The sequence below is a fragment of the Podarcis muralis genome, chromosome 13 (genome assembly GCF_964188315.1).
Source record: "Podarcis muralis chromosome 13, rPodMur119.hap1.1, whole genome shotgun sequence".
Lineage (NCBI taxonomy): Eukaryota > Metazoa > Chordata > Lepidosauria > Squamata > Lacertidae > Podarcis > Podarcis muralis.
In genome coordinates, this window is record NC_135667.1 from 36524793 (window position 1) to 36544796 (window position 20004).

At 47.6% G+C, this 20004-nt stretch overlaps 1 protein-coding gene across 1 annotated transcript in view; it reads right to left on the reverse strand.

Annotated features, from left to right (window-relative positions):
• The window catches only part of HDAC5 (histone deacetylase 5), a 94675-nt gene that overhangs the window by 22010 nt on the left and 52661 nt on the right, over positions 1–20004 (reverse strand). The window contains 7 exon segments of the mRNA XM_028703465.2: positions 1004–1053; positions 2266–2386; positions 9894–10027; positions 11024–11189; positions 12867–13193; positions 14335–14546; positions 15723–15945. Of these exon segments, the coding sequence (XP_028559298.2) occupies positions 1004–1053; positions 2266–2386; positions 9894–10027; positions 11024–11189; positions 12867–13193; positions 14335–14546; positions 15723–15945 (1233 nt within the window).

A 20004-nucleotide genomic window follows, 5' to 3' on the forward strand; every position in this document is an offset into this window, starting at 1 on the left:
GAGCCTTTGCTGAGGCCCAGCTAGGTTTGCAGACGGAGGTTTGCAGCAAAATTCACTGCGGGAATGTACAGTCAGCTCGAATTGGGTGTCGCGGCCAATGCTTCGTTTAACGTCTTAAGCATGATCAGTCATTCACCTGAACATGCTTGAACTGTGGACAAGGAGCAGGGATGCACACACAAGTCCCTCCCCCAATGTCCTCCTGCACATCAGCTCCCAACACTCCCTGCTTGCATGGGAAAGTCTGCAGGGAGTTTCTGCTCATGTTCACTGGAACGTGAATAGACTCCTCCGAGCGATCAGGGACCCTGTTTGATCAGTGTCCCCGATCGCACAGAGTTCTTCTCACTTTTAAGTGAATGCAGGTACAATCCCCTTGCAGATCTTCCCGGGGACTGAGCACGGGGGGCAATGCACACAGGGACGCCAAACTCAGGGCCTACCTGTGTGCCTTTGCTCCCTGTTCACAGCTACAGGATGCCCAGGTGTCAAGGTGAACACCTCAACACACCTTTTGATTCATCTCTACTTGCCACATTTTTGTTCTCAATTTACTTTTTGTGTTTAAGAAAACACACACACACACACACAAAAAAAAAACAGGATCAGGGTTTGTTTTTTCTCCTCCCCACCCCAATTTTTAAATTCTAAAAACCAGGAAGAAAGAGAGAGCTAACATCCTAAAGCAGGCATAGGCAAACTCAGCCCTCCAGATGTTTTGGGACTACAACTCCCATCATCCCTGACCACTGTCCCTGTTAGCTAGGGATGATGGGAGTTGTAGTCCCAAAACATCCGGAGGGCCGAGTTTGAATAAAACTTGCCCGCAAAGTGATTTACCAAGGAAAGGTGGGCTCCTATTTAGTAGTTCCTGGAAAAAACGTAACGTGTGAAAAAGTACAAAGAAGTGTTTCATCAGATCGTGAGAGGGACCACGTCATCCCTTCCCTTCCCTAAGCATCAACCGCTGACTGGCAAATTGCTTTGACGGCAACATACTCACCCCGATTCCACCACATGGGAGGACGGCATACATCTTCGGCGTAAGGGGACCTGTAAAGAGAGGGATGGAGGGGAAAATAATAAAACACACAAAGCAGGAAGCGAACATGCCCTCCATGGGCACACTTCGTCCCTATTCACTTTGGAGAAGCTGTATGCCACAACCAGGTCCTTTACACCGAATAGATTTATTCATTTATTTCACATGATTAATCAATGAAGCAGTTTGTATAGCACGTACGTTAAGAAAACCAATCAAATCAGATGGTAAAAACCAGCTTACCCAGCCATTTTGGACATATACATGATAGAAATCAGTAGTTTTAGGTATATACATGATAAAATACGGTTGCACGTTAAAATCCATGTCCAATTTACATGTTCAGAGGTAGGCTTGTTTTAAAGTTTTTTAGCAGGTGCCAAAAACAATACAACAAATGTCCCTGCCTAATATCAAAGGGCAGGGAGTTCCACAGTGTAGGGGATGCCACAATGAAATATCAATTCCTTGCATGTGTGGAATGAATTCGTAAAAGTGCCAATTCTGTAAATCAAAGCAGCTGAGTGAACATATATATATGTGGTAGGCTGGCATCAAGCTGTTATATACCAACACTTTCAATCTGACCTGGTAACAAACTGGCAGCTGGCACAGCTCTCTGAGCAGAGGTGTTTCTGTGCTGACAGTGTTTCATTTGCATCGGCAGTTGGGCTACAACACTCTGTACTAAGTGCAGCTTCCAGATCAAGGACCAGGGAAGCCCCACACGGACTGCACTGCAGTAATCCCATCTTGAAGTCATTAAAGCCTGCACTACTGCGATCAAGCTATCGCAGTCCAAGAACGGCCGCTGCTACTGTACCAGCTGAAGCCGATAAAATTATGCACAGCAAACTGCATCCACGCAGTGCATGTATGTATTCAGAGATGACTATTTATTGCCATAATCACAGGGCAATTCCCATCTCATCCATCGAATTCAGGGAAACTTGCAGCTTTTATATGAAGAGAAAGTTTCTAGTCCCTAAAGATGCATAGGAAAGGTTTAAAGCGGAAATTAGATTTGCTTAAAGCCTTGATATTAGAGGGGAGCCTGGAAAGCAATGGACTATACGCCTCCTTCCCCAAACTTAAGCCAAAATCTTCTGCCTTTGCCTACTACACAGAGAAATACAATATCATGTACACATCGTGGTTAAAGAAATAGTTACAAATTATGAATCAAGAAAAAACAGAATCACGTGATCTGCCGGACACTGTACCTAGCAATTTCTTGCTGTCAAGCTTTTGCCGGTTCAGCGGGCTGGTTCCATATAGTAACGTGTGATGCTCCGAATGTACTGTCTGGATCTCGTCCAACGTTGCTTTCCGACCTCGAATCCTCTATTAGCAAAGAGAAGAGGCAGAGATTAGTGCAGAAGACGCTCTCCAGAAGCAACATCAGGTTCGCTTCTGAAGGTGCTTTTCATCAATGCGTCACAGTTGAGAAGTATTAATTGTATGCCACTTTCTATCTAGAGAAATGTCAGCCTGGAGTTCTGCTGGGGAGCCTGTGGTGGCCAGGGCCCAGCCAACACAAGGAAACCAGCAGTAACAGGAGACAGGGACAGCGGCGGAGCAAGCCAGTCGGGCGCCTGGGGCCCACAGCAGCGGGCCAGGCCAAGACAGGACACTCTGCAGGGCCTCTGAGGAGTCTGCCTGCCTCCTCCCACCCAGCAGCCCCACAGCTGAGGGGGAGGCGGCAGGCAGACCGTTTGGGGGAGCGCGGAACCTGCGGGCGCCCAAGCCACCGCATCACTCCCAGGAGAGCCGCATGGCTCAGGCACGCTGCAGGCCCCTGTTGAATGGTTTCTTTAAATATTAAGGTTCTTTATTGTTTCACAAGATGTGTATCTCTTTAAAGGCCAGAGCAAATATTATGACCTAGTTTTACAGGTGTGAAGCAGTATAGCAGATGCTGTTAAGTTGTTACTTAAGCTTTTGTCAGCAATTGGGTATACAGTGGTACCTCAGGTTAAGTACTTAATTCCTTCCGGAGGTCCGTTCTTAACCTGAAACTGTTCTTAACCTGAAGCACCACTTTAGCTAATGGGGGCCTCCTGCTGCCGCTGCGCCACCACCGCCTGATTTCTGTTCTCATCCTGAAGCAAAGTTCTTAACCCGAGGTAATATTTCTGGGTTAGCGGAGTCTATAACCTGAAGCGTATGTAACCTGAGGTACCACTGTATATAAAGAGCAGCGTGTACCTCTCTCAGTACCCTGGTGAATGGGTCAATGGATGGATCATACTTACAGATGTAAGAGGAGTTTTTGATTTTGTAATTAAAGCCAAGCAAAAGATATTTTTGCGTTTCTTCATTGTTTCCTGAATGTGTGGTCTCCCCAGCACGCTTTCCGCAGCGCAATTAATCTGCTAAATACGCAACAGCCCCGTGGTGAGTGCCGTCCGGCACTGTGTCACCCCCCTCAGTGGTGACACCTGGGGCGGCCTGCCCCCACTGCACCCCCCCCTCCCTCTGCTCCTGGACAGGGAGACTGAGTCTAGCCAGAGGTGGTAGTAGGTCTTCAGATCTTGTCACCCCCACACTGATAGTGTCCCATAAACAATACTAGTTGCTAACCTGGGCCCGAGATGATGATGATGATGATGATGATGATGATGATGATGATGATAATAATAATAATAATAATAATAATAAAAAATAATTTTTATTTATACCCTGGCCAGAGCCAGGCTCAGGGCGGCTAACACTAGTAAAATTACAATTTAAAAAAACCAATTTAAAATACACGTTAAAATATAATTTACAATGCAGCCTCATTTTAATAGTAGCCTATAGATCAAAACCATAAGGGGAGGGAAACATAAGGGTCAGACTGAGTCCAAACCAAAGGCCAGGCGGAACAGCTCTGTCTTGCAGGCCCTGCGGAAAGATGTCAAATCCCACAGGGCCCTGGTCTCTTGTGACAGAGCGTTCCACCAAGTCGGGGCCAGTACTGAAAAGGCTCTGGCCCGAGTTGAGATGATGATGATTTATTATTTATACCCCGCCCATCTGGCTGGGTTTCCCCCGCCACCAGCAGAAGCACCTAACAATGATTTCAAAACATAACGAAACACTTGGCAGAGCAATTGCTACTTTAAAGAACGACAAACAACCCATCTGCTGCCAAAGACTCTCCAACTAAGTGGCTGAGTCCACGGAGTTACACTCCATGCAATGGAAGAAAAGGCAAGGACCCAGTGAAGGGATGGACAGGCAGGAATTCCACTGTCCTCGAAGAACTGCTGAATCCCGACCAAAGAGGCCTAACTGGAACCTGCTTTTGTACAACTGATTGTCTATTTTCCGTTTCTGTGCCAAGGAAAGTTAACAGCATCAAGTCAGTGCAACTAGGAAAACCGCGTAAAGCATCAGAATGGCATGGCAACAGAACACTGCTTGCATCTTAGCATTCAATAGCTTTCCTGTAACATCCAGAGTGAGCACACTCTGGATCGTAAATATTCCACCATAGATATTCAAGTATGCATTTTTGTTATAAAAAGGTAAAGGGACCCCTGACCATTAGGTCCAGTTGTGACCGACTCTGGGGTTGCGGCGCTCATCTCGCTTTATTGGCCAAGGGAGCCGGCGTTTGTCCGCAGACAGCTTCCAGGTCATGTGGCCAGCATGACTAAGCTGCTTCTGGCGAACCAGAGCAGCACACGGAAACGGCGTCTACCTTCCCGATGGAGCAGTACCTATTTATCTACTTGCACTTTGACGTGCTTTTGAACTGCTAGATTGGGACAGAGCAACAGGAGCTCACCCCGTCACAGGGATTCGAACCTCTGACCTTCTGATCGGCAAGTCCTAGGCTCTGTGGTTTAACCCACAGCGCCACCCGCATCCCTGCATTTTGGTTATAGTTGGTCATAATAAAATGCATTTGATTGTGTTGTTTCTTGCATTGTGTCCTTCCACCAGGCAGAATAAGGTTGGTGAAGCTTGCTCATTACCTTAAGGGTGTTGGTGAAATAGATACCTGGGCATCACCAGTTCTCTGGAGGAGTTACGATAGGCTGCAATCCTAAACCAATTTAGTTTGGAGCAAGCCCCACTGAGTTGAATAGGCTTACTTCTGAGCAGACATGGCTAGGATCGCTCTGTGAGCCATGGAATCTAAACTGATAAAAGTAGCAGAATCCAGAGTGCCATTATCAGGCTTATAAGAACACCCCTTTGCTATAAACTGAGGGTGCTTTCATAGAAGAAGAAAATGCAAGTACCGTATTTTTCGCCCTATAGGACGCACCGGCCCATAGGACGCACCTAGATTTTGGGGGGAAGCTCGGGCTTCCCCCGACGCCAGCCCCCAGAACAGGACCCAGAGCGATGCCGAAGCTTGCGGGGCTGGAGGAGGGGAAAGCGGAGCTTCCCCCTCCCCCAGCCCCCAGAACGGGACCCAGAGCCATGCCGAAGCTGCGTGCAGCTTTGGCATCGCTCTGGGAGCTTGCGGGGTTGGAGGAGGGGCTTCCCCCTCCCCCAGCCCCCAGAACGGGACCCAGAGCCATGCCGAAGCTGCGTGCAGCTTTGGCATCGCTCTGGGAGCTTGCGGGGTTGGAGGAGGGGCTTCCCCCTCCCCCAGCCCCCAGAACGGACCCAGAGCCATGCCGAAGCTGCGTGCAGCTTTGGCATCGCTCTGGGAGCTTGCGGGGTTGGAGGAGGGGCTTCCCCCTCCCCCAGCCCCCAGAACGGGACCCAGAGCCATGCCGAAGCTGCATGAAGCTTTGGCATCGCTCTGGGAGCTTGCGGGGCTGGAGGAGGGGAAAGCGGAGCCTCCCGCTGTCCCCCGAGCTTGTGGGGCTGGCGGTGGGGCTCTCCTGCGCACCGACCCCTCTCGCTCTCCAGGCTTCAGCGAAAGCCTGCATTCGCCCCATAGGACGCACACACATTTCCCCTTCATTTTTGGAGGGGAAAAAGTGCGTCCTATAGGGCGAAAAATATGGTACTTTTAAAATCTCTCATTTGCCCAGAGTGACTTCACACCCACTTGCATCATGCATCTTCAAACATTTAACACCTTCACACTTCAGAAATATTGCACCTTTGGAGAAGAGGTCACGTCCTTAGGAAGAGACCTTACCGTTGCTATGGTGAAAACACGGAAACTGACAAAATGATAATGTCTAGTTTGTGGCAAAAGGATGACCTAGATCACCTGAATTGAGTAACAGCCACATTTCCAAGGACTGCCGCTTTAACTTTAAAAATGGATGTTTACTGTTTCAAGCACTACATCAACCATATTCACAAGGTTGTGGTTGTTGTTTTTCCATAAAGCCACTTGGAGACAAGAGAGGTATTCTTAGCATCACTTGTGATAGCACCCTGACATCAATTCCATAACGCTTTAAGACTCAGAAACAGTCAAATAACCCGATTTTGATTCCTGTGTTTCTCTCGTCCATTTTGGCACACTCCTGATCTCCAGGAAAACTCTGATCCATTTGAATACAGTGGTACCTCGGGTTACAGATGCTTCAGGTTACAGACTCCACTAACCCAGAAACAGTACCTTGGGTTAAAAACTTTGCTTCAGGATGAGAACAGAAATTGTGTGGTGATGATGCGGTGGTAGCGGGAGGCCCCATTAAAGCCCTAAGTGGCCTCAGCCCAGTATACCTGAAGGAGTGTCTCAACCCCCATCGTTCTGCCCGGACACTGAGGTCCAGTGCCGAGGGCCTTCTGGCGGTTCCCTCACTGCGAGAAGCAAAGCTACAGGGAACCAGGCAGAGGATCTTTTCGGTAGTGGCGCCCGCCCTGTGGAACGCCCTCCCATCAGATGTCAAAGCGATAAACAACTACCTGACATTTAGAAGACATCTGAAGGCAGCCCTGGAAGCCGCCTAGAGTGGCTGGGGTACAAATAATAAATTATTTATTATTATCATCATCATTAGCTAAAGTGGTACCTTGGGTTAAGAACAGTTTCCGGTTAAGAACAGACCTCCAGGACGAATTAAGTTCTTAACCCGAGGTACCACTGTACATAGACTATGCCTAGGAGTCAGTGATGGTGGCAGTGCTATTGCCCTGCATGGGCACAACGACACAACAAACCTGGGTGATTTCACATAAGGCCTAAATTAGTTGGCTACATGTGCCATGTCACTGGGGAGGGAGGGGCCATAGCTCAGTGTGAGAGCATGTCCAAGTTCAGTCACTGGTTGAAAAGGTAAAGGGACCCCTGACCATTAGGTCCAGTCGTGGCCGACTCTGGGGTTGCGGCGCTCATCTCGCTTTATTGGCCGAGGGAGCCGGCGTACAGCTTCTGGGTCATGTGGCCAGCATGACTAAGCCGCTTCTGGAGAACCAGAGCAGCGCACGGAAACGCCGTTTACCTTCCCGCCGGAGCGGTACCTATTTATCTACTTGTACTTTGACATGCTTTTGAACTGCTAGGTTGGCAGGAGCAGGGACCAAGCAATGGGAGCTCACCCCGTTGCGGGGATTCGAACCGCCAACCTTCTGATCGGCAAGTCCAAGGCTCTGTGGTTTAACCCACAGTGCCACCCGCGTCCCTCCTAGTCAAGTTTCCAGCGCACAGGAAAGGAAGAGCCCTGTCTGAGAGCCCAGCAAGCCACTGCTGTTGGAGCTAGATGGACTAACAGGCTGATCTGGTATAATGCAACTTCTTATTTTACAATCAGTTAATAAAAATGATTCAGGGGTGTGTTTGCTTGAGCCACAGGCTATAAGAATACAATATAATACTGAAGCACAATGATCTACTGCAAGTACTACGTAATGGCGCAGATCAGAAGCCAAGAATGAGTGCTGGCACGCCTTCCTCATCCCTCACCCTCCTCCTGCTGCCTGCTGGCTTTAGTGCAAAGACCTGGCTTGCATTATCGGAGTACGCTGTTATGCATGAATCAAGGAACTCTCGCTTGTAAGTCATGTTAAGTGCTGGGACTAGAACCTGGGCGGGCAGGAATTCAAATCTTCACTCAGCCTAAGCTACCGCACAGGGTGTTTGTGAGGATAAAAGGGAGATTTGGGGAGGAACCGCACACACACACACACACCCCACATTGAGCTCCTTAGGAGAAAAGTGGGATGTAAACGAAATCAATTAATTATTTTAGTGAACTGGGAACTTTACGTATCAAAATACAAAGGCAGAATGACCAGCAAGTGAACCTTAAAAAATGGATCACACTGTAACACCATCTGGCTTTGTGTCAGAGAGACTTAATGCACATTTTTGTGTGTGATCGTGATGCAGGGTAGCTGAGAAGTCAACAAGAGGTCAGTCAATTCACCCGTTTTAAAAGCAGACTTGTTTGTGAGTATATATGGTCAAATAATGCATTATGCCACATTTGCATCTAACAGCACATTTTCTAAGATCCACAGTTTCAACTCATGGCCTGAATCCATAAACAACATATTAGTCTGATGTGGAGTCTCCGTTCTTCCTACCAGGAAAACTCGCAGCAAAGTGGGTTCTGTTTTACAAGAGATGATGCCACAATAAACCAACTAGTCTCTGCCATAAGACTCCTGTTTTGTGTGTTTGATCTTTCCACAAAAGGGCAGATTTGATAACAAAAAAATACCCAATCAGGGCCCTACGCAATTTGGCCAACAACCTCCCCATCACAACTTCTCTCAGGAACTCAAGGATCCTGTTACATGCAGAGACATCACTTCTGCACAGCTTCCCCACCCCCCCACCCCCCACTGCCCCAGTTTGCAAGTGTTAAGGAAGTAAATGAGCAAAAAGACTCACCCTCATAGCTAAATTTGAAGATGTGGCAGACATGAAGAGATTGCATAGATGTTTTCCCCAGGAACGTTCAAATGCATAACTGATGTGTTCAGCCCAGGGGGGGGAGTCAATACTCTTATAAAGTCAATACACGTTCCTGCATGAAAAACGTAACAAAGTAACCTGCTTGAAAATTACTGGGGGGCAGGGAGCAATGGGGAGGGGGGAGAACATATATGTTTTTCATGCAGGAACGTGGGCTTTCATATCGTACAGAAATGGGTATCATAGGTTTGTTCCTTCACTCTTGGGTATCTGCAGAATAATGCTCATTACTAGGAACTGACGTTGTAAGAGTGTTGAGTTTCCCTGGGACGCACTGGACCATTCTGGAGAAAGCACTGTGTCTATTACAGTGGAACCTCTACTTACAGACATAATCTGTTCCGGAGGTCCATCCCCTGGCCGAAACGGGATGCTAGAAGAGGCCTCTTGTGAGCATGCGCATTCGGCGGTAGCGTGCTTCTGCACATGCACAGATGGTGGCAGCCGCTTCTGCGCATGCACAGGTAGCGTGCTTCTGCGCACATGCCGATGGCAGAAGCCTCTTCCACGCATGCGTGAATCGCGGCAAACCCGGTGTTTATTTCCAGGTTTGCTGCGGACACAATTTGGAACATCCGCGAGACAAAGTGTATGTAAGTTGAGGTTCAACTGTACATAGGACCTATCCTTGGAGTGTGTGATATATATTTACGCACACACACACACTTGTTTGCAACTGAGGTGTTGGTTGTGATTTTGCAGACCTATGTATCTTTGCTTCAGGGTGGGGAATGATCCTGTTAATCAGACATTCCAGGTTTGGGGGGGGGGTGCAAAACCATTCCCTAAAACAGTGTTTCCCAAACTTGGGTCTCCAGCTGTTTTTTTGGACTACAGTTCCCATCATCCCTGACCACTGGTCTTGCTAGCTAGGGATGATGGGAGCTGTAGTCCAGGAACAGCCAAGAGACCCAAGTTTGGGGAAAAACACCTGCCCTAAAATTTGCTCACCCTTTCAACCCAAGGCCTTGTTAGGTGCCTTACCATTTGCTGGCAGAAGGTTTCCATTCTGAAGATTCTTACCTCACACTTGCTTAGCAACCCTGTCTCCTGTAATCTGGACCAGATGCTCTGGATTCTCCCAGCATGCTCTGGGTGAACATTAGTGTTTCCGCATGTGCACTGATGCTTCAGCATGAAAGTGTCATAAACTAAGCCTGTGAGAGAGGGCAGGAAAGAAGGATAGTGGGGCGGAGCGGGGGAGAGAAAGAGAAGGGAAACTAGTGAGATCACGGCAATGCTGGAATGATTCACAAGCCACCAGTGGTTTGATTTAATTTGAGTGACTTTTGGAACTAAAGGTGCAGGAGTTCAAAGGAAATTGCTCTCCCCACGCTGAAAGCCGTTCTCCCCTCCCCCTCAAAAAACACCTGGAGTATAGGAGTCGGTTATGTCCTTTGTGTGGAAGGAAACACACTCTGCACATGCTCAATTACATTCAGTATTCCATATGAGACAACACAAAACACAGGGCTAAATAAATGGGGGGCGGCTGGTTCAAATTAAATCCTACTCCTTCGACTGCCCTGCCCTACTGAAGGAGCCCAGGTAGCAAACCAAATCAGAAGTTGCTAAGGAACGGAGAGCTCCGAGTGAGAAACCTGCTGTGACAAAAGTCAAACGCAAACTGAATATTTTTATGCATCTGCTCCCAAGACCACCTCTCCCAGGCTCTACTCCCCTTGTTGGCCAAGGGAGAGGCACTGTTTTCTACTTTGCCTTGGTCACCACATGTCTTTGGCCTGCCCCAATCACTGACCAATCCTGGCAAGGAACTCTCTGGGCCAAAGAGACCCCCAAAGAACCAGAGACATCCCAGCGTTCCGTACTAAAGCAAGGCTCCTCCTACAGCACATCAAGCTGCCCCAAAGCACACCCAGGCTCAGCCTGCACTGAGTTGTGCCCTGCAGAAAATAATGAATTTGACACAGACCTCATCAGCTCCAGAGCGCTGAAGCAGATGAGATGTAGTAAACAAAAGAATATATTCCCGAGCAAGTGCAGAATGTCTTTTCCTTGCACACCCGGAACAGGAGCTTTCAGAAAAGGGAATGTTGCTTCTTGATAGGCAGGTATATCTCCCTTTGTATATACCCAAGGCTCTCTCTCCCTGCCTTCCAGTCTCTGCGAGAGGGGTCTGTATCGGCTCCTACCTGTAGTGAAAAGGTGCTTGACCAAGGGCTCAGCTGTACTGCTCTTCAGGATAGTGCTGGCAGGTGACGACTGGGTGCGGCCGAGGGCTTGGTGGGGCAGCGTGCCGATGCTCAGGGGCGTCTGGTAGAGATGAACGGGCCGCAGCTGGTGTGCATCTGCAAACACCTGCCAGAGTTGTGCGCAGGAGACCAGCCAAAAAAAGGGGGGAGGGAGAGAAAGAACATTCAAATGGCTCTGTTACCTTAATACTTAAGCGGCTTCAAACATGTGGCCAGGTTCAGCCAAACTGTACGGGGACCTATGAGGCAGACTGATCAATTTGTGTGAAAACTTCCTCGCAGTACATACAGAACTGCATACATTTTGCACTTTGAAGCCTCGGATTTCTGCACACCAAGAGCGACTTGGACGCTGCGCGCTCCGGACAGCTGTGGCTTGTAATAAATTATAAACGCTGCAAACATAGGCATATGACTGTTTGGTTTAACTTCTTTTCCGTTTTCAAGCTATTGCTGGGGACAAGCAAGGAGCCAAGTTGGGTCGCGAGATCTCACTGCTCCCAGCAGAAATCCTGCTTGTCCTGTGTCCACCCCCTTCCCCAGCTGCTGTTCCGCACGCCCAAGCCTACCAAAAAGGAGGGCAACTCGCTTTGAAAAACAAAACATCAAAGCCGAGAGTCTTGGGATGCTGAATTCTCTGTCTGAGATGGGATTCTAAGGACCAAGCTTTTTGGCTGCACTGGTGTCTGACCGCAACCTATGCAGCAATTTCCCGCAACCACCGTGAGCCAGATGGTCACAGACCCCAACATGCAAACCTGAATCAGGGTTGGGCGTAGGATATGTATTCACAGTATGAGCCTACGATAAAATGCTCTTCCAGCTAACAGTGATTTTATTTGTGGTACACATCTCTCATCGACCCTAACCACTGGACTGCTGCAGACAAGTTTCCCCATAACTGTTACATCCGACAGACCCCTTGCAACACTCATGTTGCTCTCCCGGCTAAGCTTCCAAGATTACACGCTTTTCAACCCATACTACCCTCTTCCAGTTTCTTTACAAAGCCTCTCTCTCCCCCCCCCCCCCGCTTCACCCCTGCAGACAGCGCCTTTCATCTGCCTGCCAAGCACACATCTGAGGCTGATGAAATATTTAGGTGCGCAAAAGAAATGAAAGAAGGAAAGACAAGTGACTCATCCTTAAGGAGGACGCAGAGAAGCGGAAGGGATGCACATAAGCAAGGGCAGAAGGGAGGGTGGCGGAGAGGTGGGAAATGAGTCACTTTCTCTTCGGGAGTCTTCGCCACCGCTGGCGTGGGTGAGGGATGGGGGCCGGAGGCGGCCTTCCGCCTCCTTCTCCAGGCTCATGTCCTTTGGCAGTGTGCTTCCCCGATGCTGTGGGGCTTCATCTCGCCTGCTGCTCCTGTGCCACCTTAGCTCTATGCCCTCTTTTGCAGAACAAGAGAGCTGAAAGGATTGAGAGGAGGCGCCATCCAGTCCCTGCTCAAAAGGAGAGACTGGCTATCTTCCACTCCCTCGTAAGAACTTAAGGGCAGCCCTGGTGGATCAGCCCAATGAGAAAGGTTGGGACAGACGACCTTTCTGGCCTGGTGGGCCTATTTGGAATTCTGAAAAAGTCATGTGGGAGCCCATCACAACATGGGTACAAAGAGGAACTGAGCAGGAAGTCTCTCATACACTGTGGATGTTTGAGGGGGCAGGCACAGGTGACCCCTGATTTATGGGGTGGGGTTTCAAGCTACCCTTCCTTTTTATACGCCTTCGAAAGAGACTCTTCCCACACAGATTTCGGCAACAGATTCGTACGGCGGCCTCACCTGCCTGTAAGTCACTCCCAGCTCCTCAACCTCCTGCTCCTCTTCGAGCCTGTTCTCCCCGGCTTCGTCCTTCAATCGGAGACAGCCCTGCTCTTCCACCACGCTCTCCTCTTCCTCCTCTCCTCCTCCGCCTCCTCCTCTTTCTTCCTCCTCCTCCTCCTCTTCCAGGTCATCCTGCGTGCCCTCGCTCTCTGTTGACCCGTCCACCACAAAGGGCCCGTGGCTGAGGCCTAGACCCAAGGGCTCCTGTTGCTCTGTCAGCTCCTCTTCGGTCTCTTCCGGGTGGGTGGTGGGGGGCGGCGGCAGCTCACCGGTCTTGGTGATGATCTGCAAACGGAGAGGGGCGAGAGAAAAGGAAAAGAGGACTTGAACATGCTGAGATGTGATGGGCAACTTGCAGCTGATGGGAGGGTGTGCATATTGAGCCACCAGGGAACCAGCACTTAGACCGAAAGGAGTCTCTGAGCCCCAGCCTCCTCAGCTGGTAGCAGAAAGGAAAGTTGACAGAAATACCTGTGCAACTCAAATCGCCTATACTAGAAAAGGGAGGTGCCAAGAAGGATGTTACAGCCCCAGGGAGCAGGGAGTGCTTGGCAAGGAGGTGGAGGGGGGAAGGACATGCCTCTCATTTCTCCACACTGCACTAGATCAGCCTACCATACAGCAGCCACTATATTCACCATCATTCAGTCCGGACACTGAGGTCCAGCTCCAAGGGCTTTCTGGCGGTTCCCTCACTGTGAGAAGCCAAGTTACAGGGAACCAGGCAGAGGGCCTTCTCGGTAGTCGCGCCTGCCCTGTGGAACGCCCTCCCATCAGATGTCAAGGAGATAAAGAACTACAGAACTTTTAGAAGACATCTGAAGGCAGCCTTGCAATGGGAAGTCTTTTTATATGTAATTTTTAAATTAAATTTTCTGTTTTACAATTTCAAATAAACATTTTACATACTTAAAATATCAACGACTTCCCTTCTTCTCTTTCCACGGTTCGTTTTGCGTATCTCATACGCCTGCATACATATTTTACAAAAACTATTCCAATCGGTTTTCCATTATTACATCTGTCAAAGATTATCTACACTGCTGAATTTATCTTAAAGCTGCCAGCGTTCTCTGCTGTACACAATTATTTCCCATATACTTGACAAACATTTTCCAGTCTTCTTTAAACATATGCTCTTCTTGCTCTCTTATTCTATAAGTTAAGTCTGCAAGTTGCCCATACTCTGTCAAAATTAAGTTGCCAATCTTCTTTTAGTTGTGGCCTCGCTCGCTTTCCAAGTATTGGGAAGTTTTTTATGTTTGACATTTTATCATGTTGGAAGCTGCCTGAAGTGGCTGGAGCGACCCAGTCAGATGGGAGGCATATAAGTATTATTATTATTATTATTATTATTATTATTATTATTCAGGGCCAGCTGATGTGCAACTGTGATAAGTGAGCTGTCGTCTCCTCCTCTACCCACCTTTCCCAGCTGGATCTGCTGCTGTTTCTGCTTCTCTAGGAACTGCTGATGCTGTTGCTGCACAACCAAATGCTGCAGCGCTTGAGGGCTCTGCGGCAACGGAGACGACTGGGTGCGGCTCAGCGGGCGGTGCCGAGGTAGCTTGCTTACCGTCCGCAGGGTGGAGGGGACGCGCTCCCCCGTCACCAGAGGAGACTGGCCGTGCAGAGGAACTGTAGAGGAGGGTGGGTGAGAGAGGGAGGCGATCGTTAAGGCACTTTCGACAATACGCCACCGCAGTCCGCTTCAAAACGAAAAGCCACAAGCCAAGCTGCTAGTCCTCAAGGTTTGTTTTCATTCATATGGGTGGTTTCTGGCAGCATATTTTTTTTATAAATATTTTAAAATCAATTTTCAAATTTTACAAATTCATCTAAAATTCTCTCCCCGGCAGAGAAGGCCCTAGGGCTTTTTAGCGATGCAAACGCTTCCGTGACTCATAAAGTCGCTCTTTTCGCTTTAGTGGCCAAAAAAAGAAGAAAGACGACCCTGGACAATATAGCAGTGAACTGTAAGGGAAATGCAGATATCTAAATAGACAACTCTTATTTGTGGTGTGGCACCCCTTTTGCTTGTATTAATTTTTCATTCAGATTTGTCATGGCCAACGGCTAGTACAATAAAGTTATTTGGCTTGGATTTACATACAATCAGAATGAATCTCTCCTATCCAGTGACTTCCCATCCACGGTGTTCTTTGATACCCTTACAAAGCTGCTGTGCTACTTATATTTCATCCATTAATTCTTAACGGTTAAACTACAAGTTCTCATCTGTTGCTGTACTGCCAAGCCTGCAACATTTCAACGTAACCATGATATTTTTTTCAACTATCCCACAAAATATTTCCATTTTTCAGAGAAATCTCTCCCTCCCCCTTCCATTTTGTTCTCTTTAATTCTCACAGTGAAGTCTAGCCATCTCAGCATATTCCATCATCTTCGTAAGCCAGTCTTTCCATTTTGGGGCGTAGACTGCTCTTGCCGCAGTTTCTGCAGCAGCGTGAGTGCACAAATCGATTTGTGAGCTTGAAATTCCCCATTTCTCACAACAATTCCCACTATTTACCAGTTGTGTGTGTGTGTGTGTGTGTGTGTGTGTGTGTGTGTGTGTGGCAGGTCACATGGAAACAGCAGTTAGAAAGGTGCCACCTTCTACCAGAGGAAGAATATAGTACTCAGCTGCCTCCTCTGATGATGTCACTGACTTCCGCTGCAAAGCAGCGCTCCTGCCACCCCACCTCCCAGCTGGTTACTGCCAACAACAGTGGTTAAATGCTACATTCCACCCTGTACAAACTTGCCTGTGTGTTGCACCAATATGTTGCCAGAATCACCCCCCGCACTCACCAGCAATTAGCGTGTTTTGCTGCCGAGCCTGTTCCAGGAGGAGGACGTGCTGGAGCAAGGAAGCATGGCCGTGGTTGTTCGTCTCGCCCTCGAGGGCCACCCCCAGAAGGCAGCTGGGGATGGACGACATGCTCAGGAACTTGCTGGTCAAGGCCCCGCCCTGGCGCAACGACTGGATGGCCTGGCACTCGGCTTCCTGGTGCGTGGAAAGGTTCGGGGAGGCCTAATGGAGGAAGCAGGGTGGATAAAAATCAATGATTTTTTTAAAACAACAACAACAACAGATTTTTAAAAATTTAAATCAGATTTTTTTTTATTTTAATCGGATTTTTAAAATGAAATGCTTTTGGAGGAAAAATCTTTCTAAATATAGTTTTCTATTTAAGTTACATTAGAGTCCGAAGGCTATTCATCAGGAAATAAGGATTTGTTTTAAGTTTTTCATGTGTGCTAAAACTCAGTCTAAGTTTTTTTTTAAAAAAAATTGTTTAACCACATCAGTTAACAAACGTGGATATATATGCTATAATGTTATTGTTTTAGTTAAATAAATTGATTAAATTGTTATTAAGGAAATGATTGTTTTTCTCCTTCCAATAAAGTACAGCAGAAAAGTTGTCCAAATATGAAGTTAACTTGTTAACCCTCACAATAATTTCATAATTATCTATGTATTTCTAACAGTATAACTAAATCAGTAATTTCTGATATAACTGTAAAAACTAAATTATTATTTTTATTATTATTATTATTCCAAAAATGAAACTTTCATCTGGTTGTAAATATTAAGATTATACCAGCAAGAATGACTCTTTCAGTAAAAAAATAAAATTAAATCAAGCCTTACTGAGTAGTGATTTAAATCATGATTTAAATCGATTTGATTTAAATCAGATCCACCCTGGGAGGAAGCCAAGAGGGTTTGCTATAATCATAGACAGGGGTGCGGCAATGGTCAGTCGCCTCCCTCAGATCCACTATCCACCACCACCATTTTGAATGTTAAAACAGTGAAACAACATTAACCTGGTTTCTATTGCGTCCAGAGTTTACAAAGGCAAACTTATTTCTTTCACTGCACATGCAATGGTTGGGAGTGTTTTGTTTTGTTTTGTTTTGTTTTGTTTTTTGGCCCACTCCGTCAACCTTGCCTCATATATTGATTTTGGATTATACCCAGATTCTCCCCGAGTTCTAGACTGATCCTGAAACGGTTTGCTTTTGGCCTATGCACACAAACACCACACGCAAGCCCTTTCTGTGATTCCCCTTTCCAAAATCAACAGAAGGAGAGGAGTGGCTATGGAGTTGGCTTGCAGGAGCCACAGCTTGAGAGATGGCTCTATAGTAGTAGCAGTAGTAAGTAGTAGCAATAGCAGCAGCAGCAGCAGCAGCAGCAGCAACAGGGCTTAGAATGGTGGCGATTATATATTGCACTAAGGCAGAGCTTTGCAATCTGTGTGCCGCGACACGTTAGTGTGTCCACTGAAGTTTGTAGGTGTATCGCACCAACGCTCCTCCCGGGGCTGGAAAGGGGTTAGTTTAAAACCCAGGCTTCCTCAACCTCGGCCCTCCAGATGTTTTGGCCTACAACTCCCATGATCCCTAGCTAGCAGGACCAGTGGTCAGGGATGATGGGAACTGTAGTCTCAAAACATCTGGAGGGCTGAAGGTTGAGAAAGCCTGGTTTAATCTCTGGTTTGCTAGTAAAACCGAATTACTGTGTCATCAAATAATGCATGTCCAAAAAGTGTGTCACCAACATGAAAAGTCTGCACTAAGGCACCCAGCAAATATCCTCCAAATTACTCTCACTTTTTCCTATACGGTGGTACCTCGGTTCTCAAACGCAATCCATTCCGGAAGACCGTTCCAGTTCAGAAACGTTTGAAAACCAAGGCGCAAATGGCTGGCTGCAAATGCAACTGAGAAAATTGAAAAACATGCAGCAGAAGCCGTTCGACTTCCGAGGTGCGTTCGAAAACAGAAGCGTTTACTTCCGGGTTTTCGGCGTTCAGGTTCCGAAATGTTCAACAATAGAGACGTTCGAGACCCGATGTACCACTGTATATGTTTCTCTCTCTGTGTGTGTATGTGTACACACACACACACTATAGGATACAAGCATATCAAAATAAATTCAGACCCAAATAATCTCAAAAAAACCACCAATAACAAGTAAATAATACAGGCCAACTACTGTAAAGACACTCATAAATTCACCAGGTATTATGTTACAACTTCCCCTTCTCGCAGAAATACCTCCAGCCCAAAAGAAGGCACTCAAATTCAGTTAAGATCCCACTTTAGTGGAGAGACAGACGGGTTAGACAAAATTAAAAGTGCCGCTGAGAATTAGAGGAAGGAGAGGCCGTTCCTCACTGTCTGGCGCTGCGTTAGGGGAGCAGCACCCAACAAAATCAAAACATGGGTGCTCACAGCACACACATGCACAACTGCAAGCTCTTTCCTACTAGGGGTTGAGGAAAACAAATCGCAGCAGAGCCCAGCAGAATGCGAAGTCTGCCACTCAGCTATTTCCAACTCCTCAGGCTGAAAATAGCCAAGCTGTAGACTGGGCACGAGTCCTGCGTGCCTAAGCCTGAGCCAAGTTTGGTGCTTGTCATCAGAGGAAAGCAATAAATAGGTTACAGCTGGGAACCAGTTGGTTTAGGAGAAAATAAAACCTGGAGACTGAAGCTTGTAAAAAAGAAGAAGAAAAAAGTATAACACAAAGCAGAAGAACCCACGAAAAGGACATTTTAAATACTCATGAGGGTGGAATCATCAAACACTGGGGCCTCTGCAATTTGTGGGGTGTCTGATAGGGAGGGAAGAAATTAAGGTAGTACTTGAGCAAGAGCCAGAGGGTTTTAACATCTTATTTATGTCTGTAAGCATATGTATATCACCATCTCATATAAAATATCAAGGCGGTATTGCATAGCAACATGTTGGATTGTCAGAGTTGTTTAGCAAGAATAAGGTGGAGCAAGTATAAGTTGCAAGAAACCACTTGAAACATCTGTTTCAATCGCTCTTGTTTGATTTGCTCATGGTAAACAGCTGAAAGTTTGCACATTTTGATAATAACAAGCCTGATTTGCAATGGTGGTGGTGGGGGGGGGTCGAATAATTTCGATTGCAACTCTACATGTAACATAAATAGTACCCTTGAAGCCATTTTATTTGGTCTCTGTCAGTGCTGCCTGCTTACCCCAGCAAACCTTCCACACCCCCCACACCCCACCCCAGGTCAGGGTATGATAGAAAGTTTGCCCACCGATTTGCTTGTAAGAAGTGTCTCCAGGACTTGTAAGAAGGGTAGAAGGCGGGATTGGAAGATCAAATGCTTCACATATAAACCCCGAGAGATGTAGCGCTAACGCCACAGCTATGCACCGTTGCGCCTGAGAGCAAATGCCTGTGTGAATAGGTCTACTCCGTAACTGTGAGGCACTTTCTGCTAAATGGCGCTAACTCTATTATAGAGCCTGAGGGAGTCACTCTTGTCCTAAATGTGTCTCAGCCTGGCATGTGCACGGTGAGGCGACTGAGGAGAGAGGAGTCACGCCTGTCCTTTATTCATAACTCTGCAATGGCGGCTAGAAATATTTAGGGCCGGCATTTCCCAACATGCCACCCTCCATATGTTTTCCACTACAGCTCAGCGTGACTAGGAAATGCTGGGGCTGGTGGGAACTGCAGTCCAGAACATCTGATTTAGAGAAAGTTAAGACGTGAAACCCACACCCTGCCTGCTTTTCTTTGCCGTTTTGTGCTGGCACCTTCCCATTCTATAGGAAAGCCAGTTCCCCAGAGGTCCCTTCCTACTCTACCATGTCCCCACTTAACCCCAGAACTTGAGCCCACTCTTCCACTCCTAAAGCCTTGCTCTGTCTTCTCCCACTCCAGCTCCGCCATTGCTGCTCCCCTTCCCAGCTTCTCCCCCCCCCCCTTCTATTTTCTGGCCAAGGGAGCCAGCGTACAGCTTCCGGGTCATGTGGCCAGCATGACTAACCTGCTTCTGGCAAACCAGAGCAGCACACGGAAACACCGTTTACCTTCCTGCTGGAGCGGTACCTATTTATCTACTTGCACTTTGACGTGCTTTCGAACTGCTAGGTTGGCAGGAGCAGGGACCAAGCAATGGGAGCTCACCCAGTCGCAGGGATTCGAACCGCCGACCTTCTGATCAGCAAGTCCTAGGCTCTGTGGTTTAACCCACAGCGCCACCCATGTCCCCCCTTCCCAGCTTCTTAAGCCTCATGGTTTCTTTCCT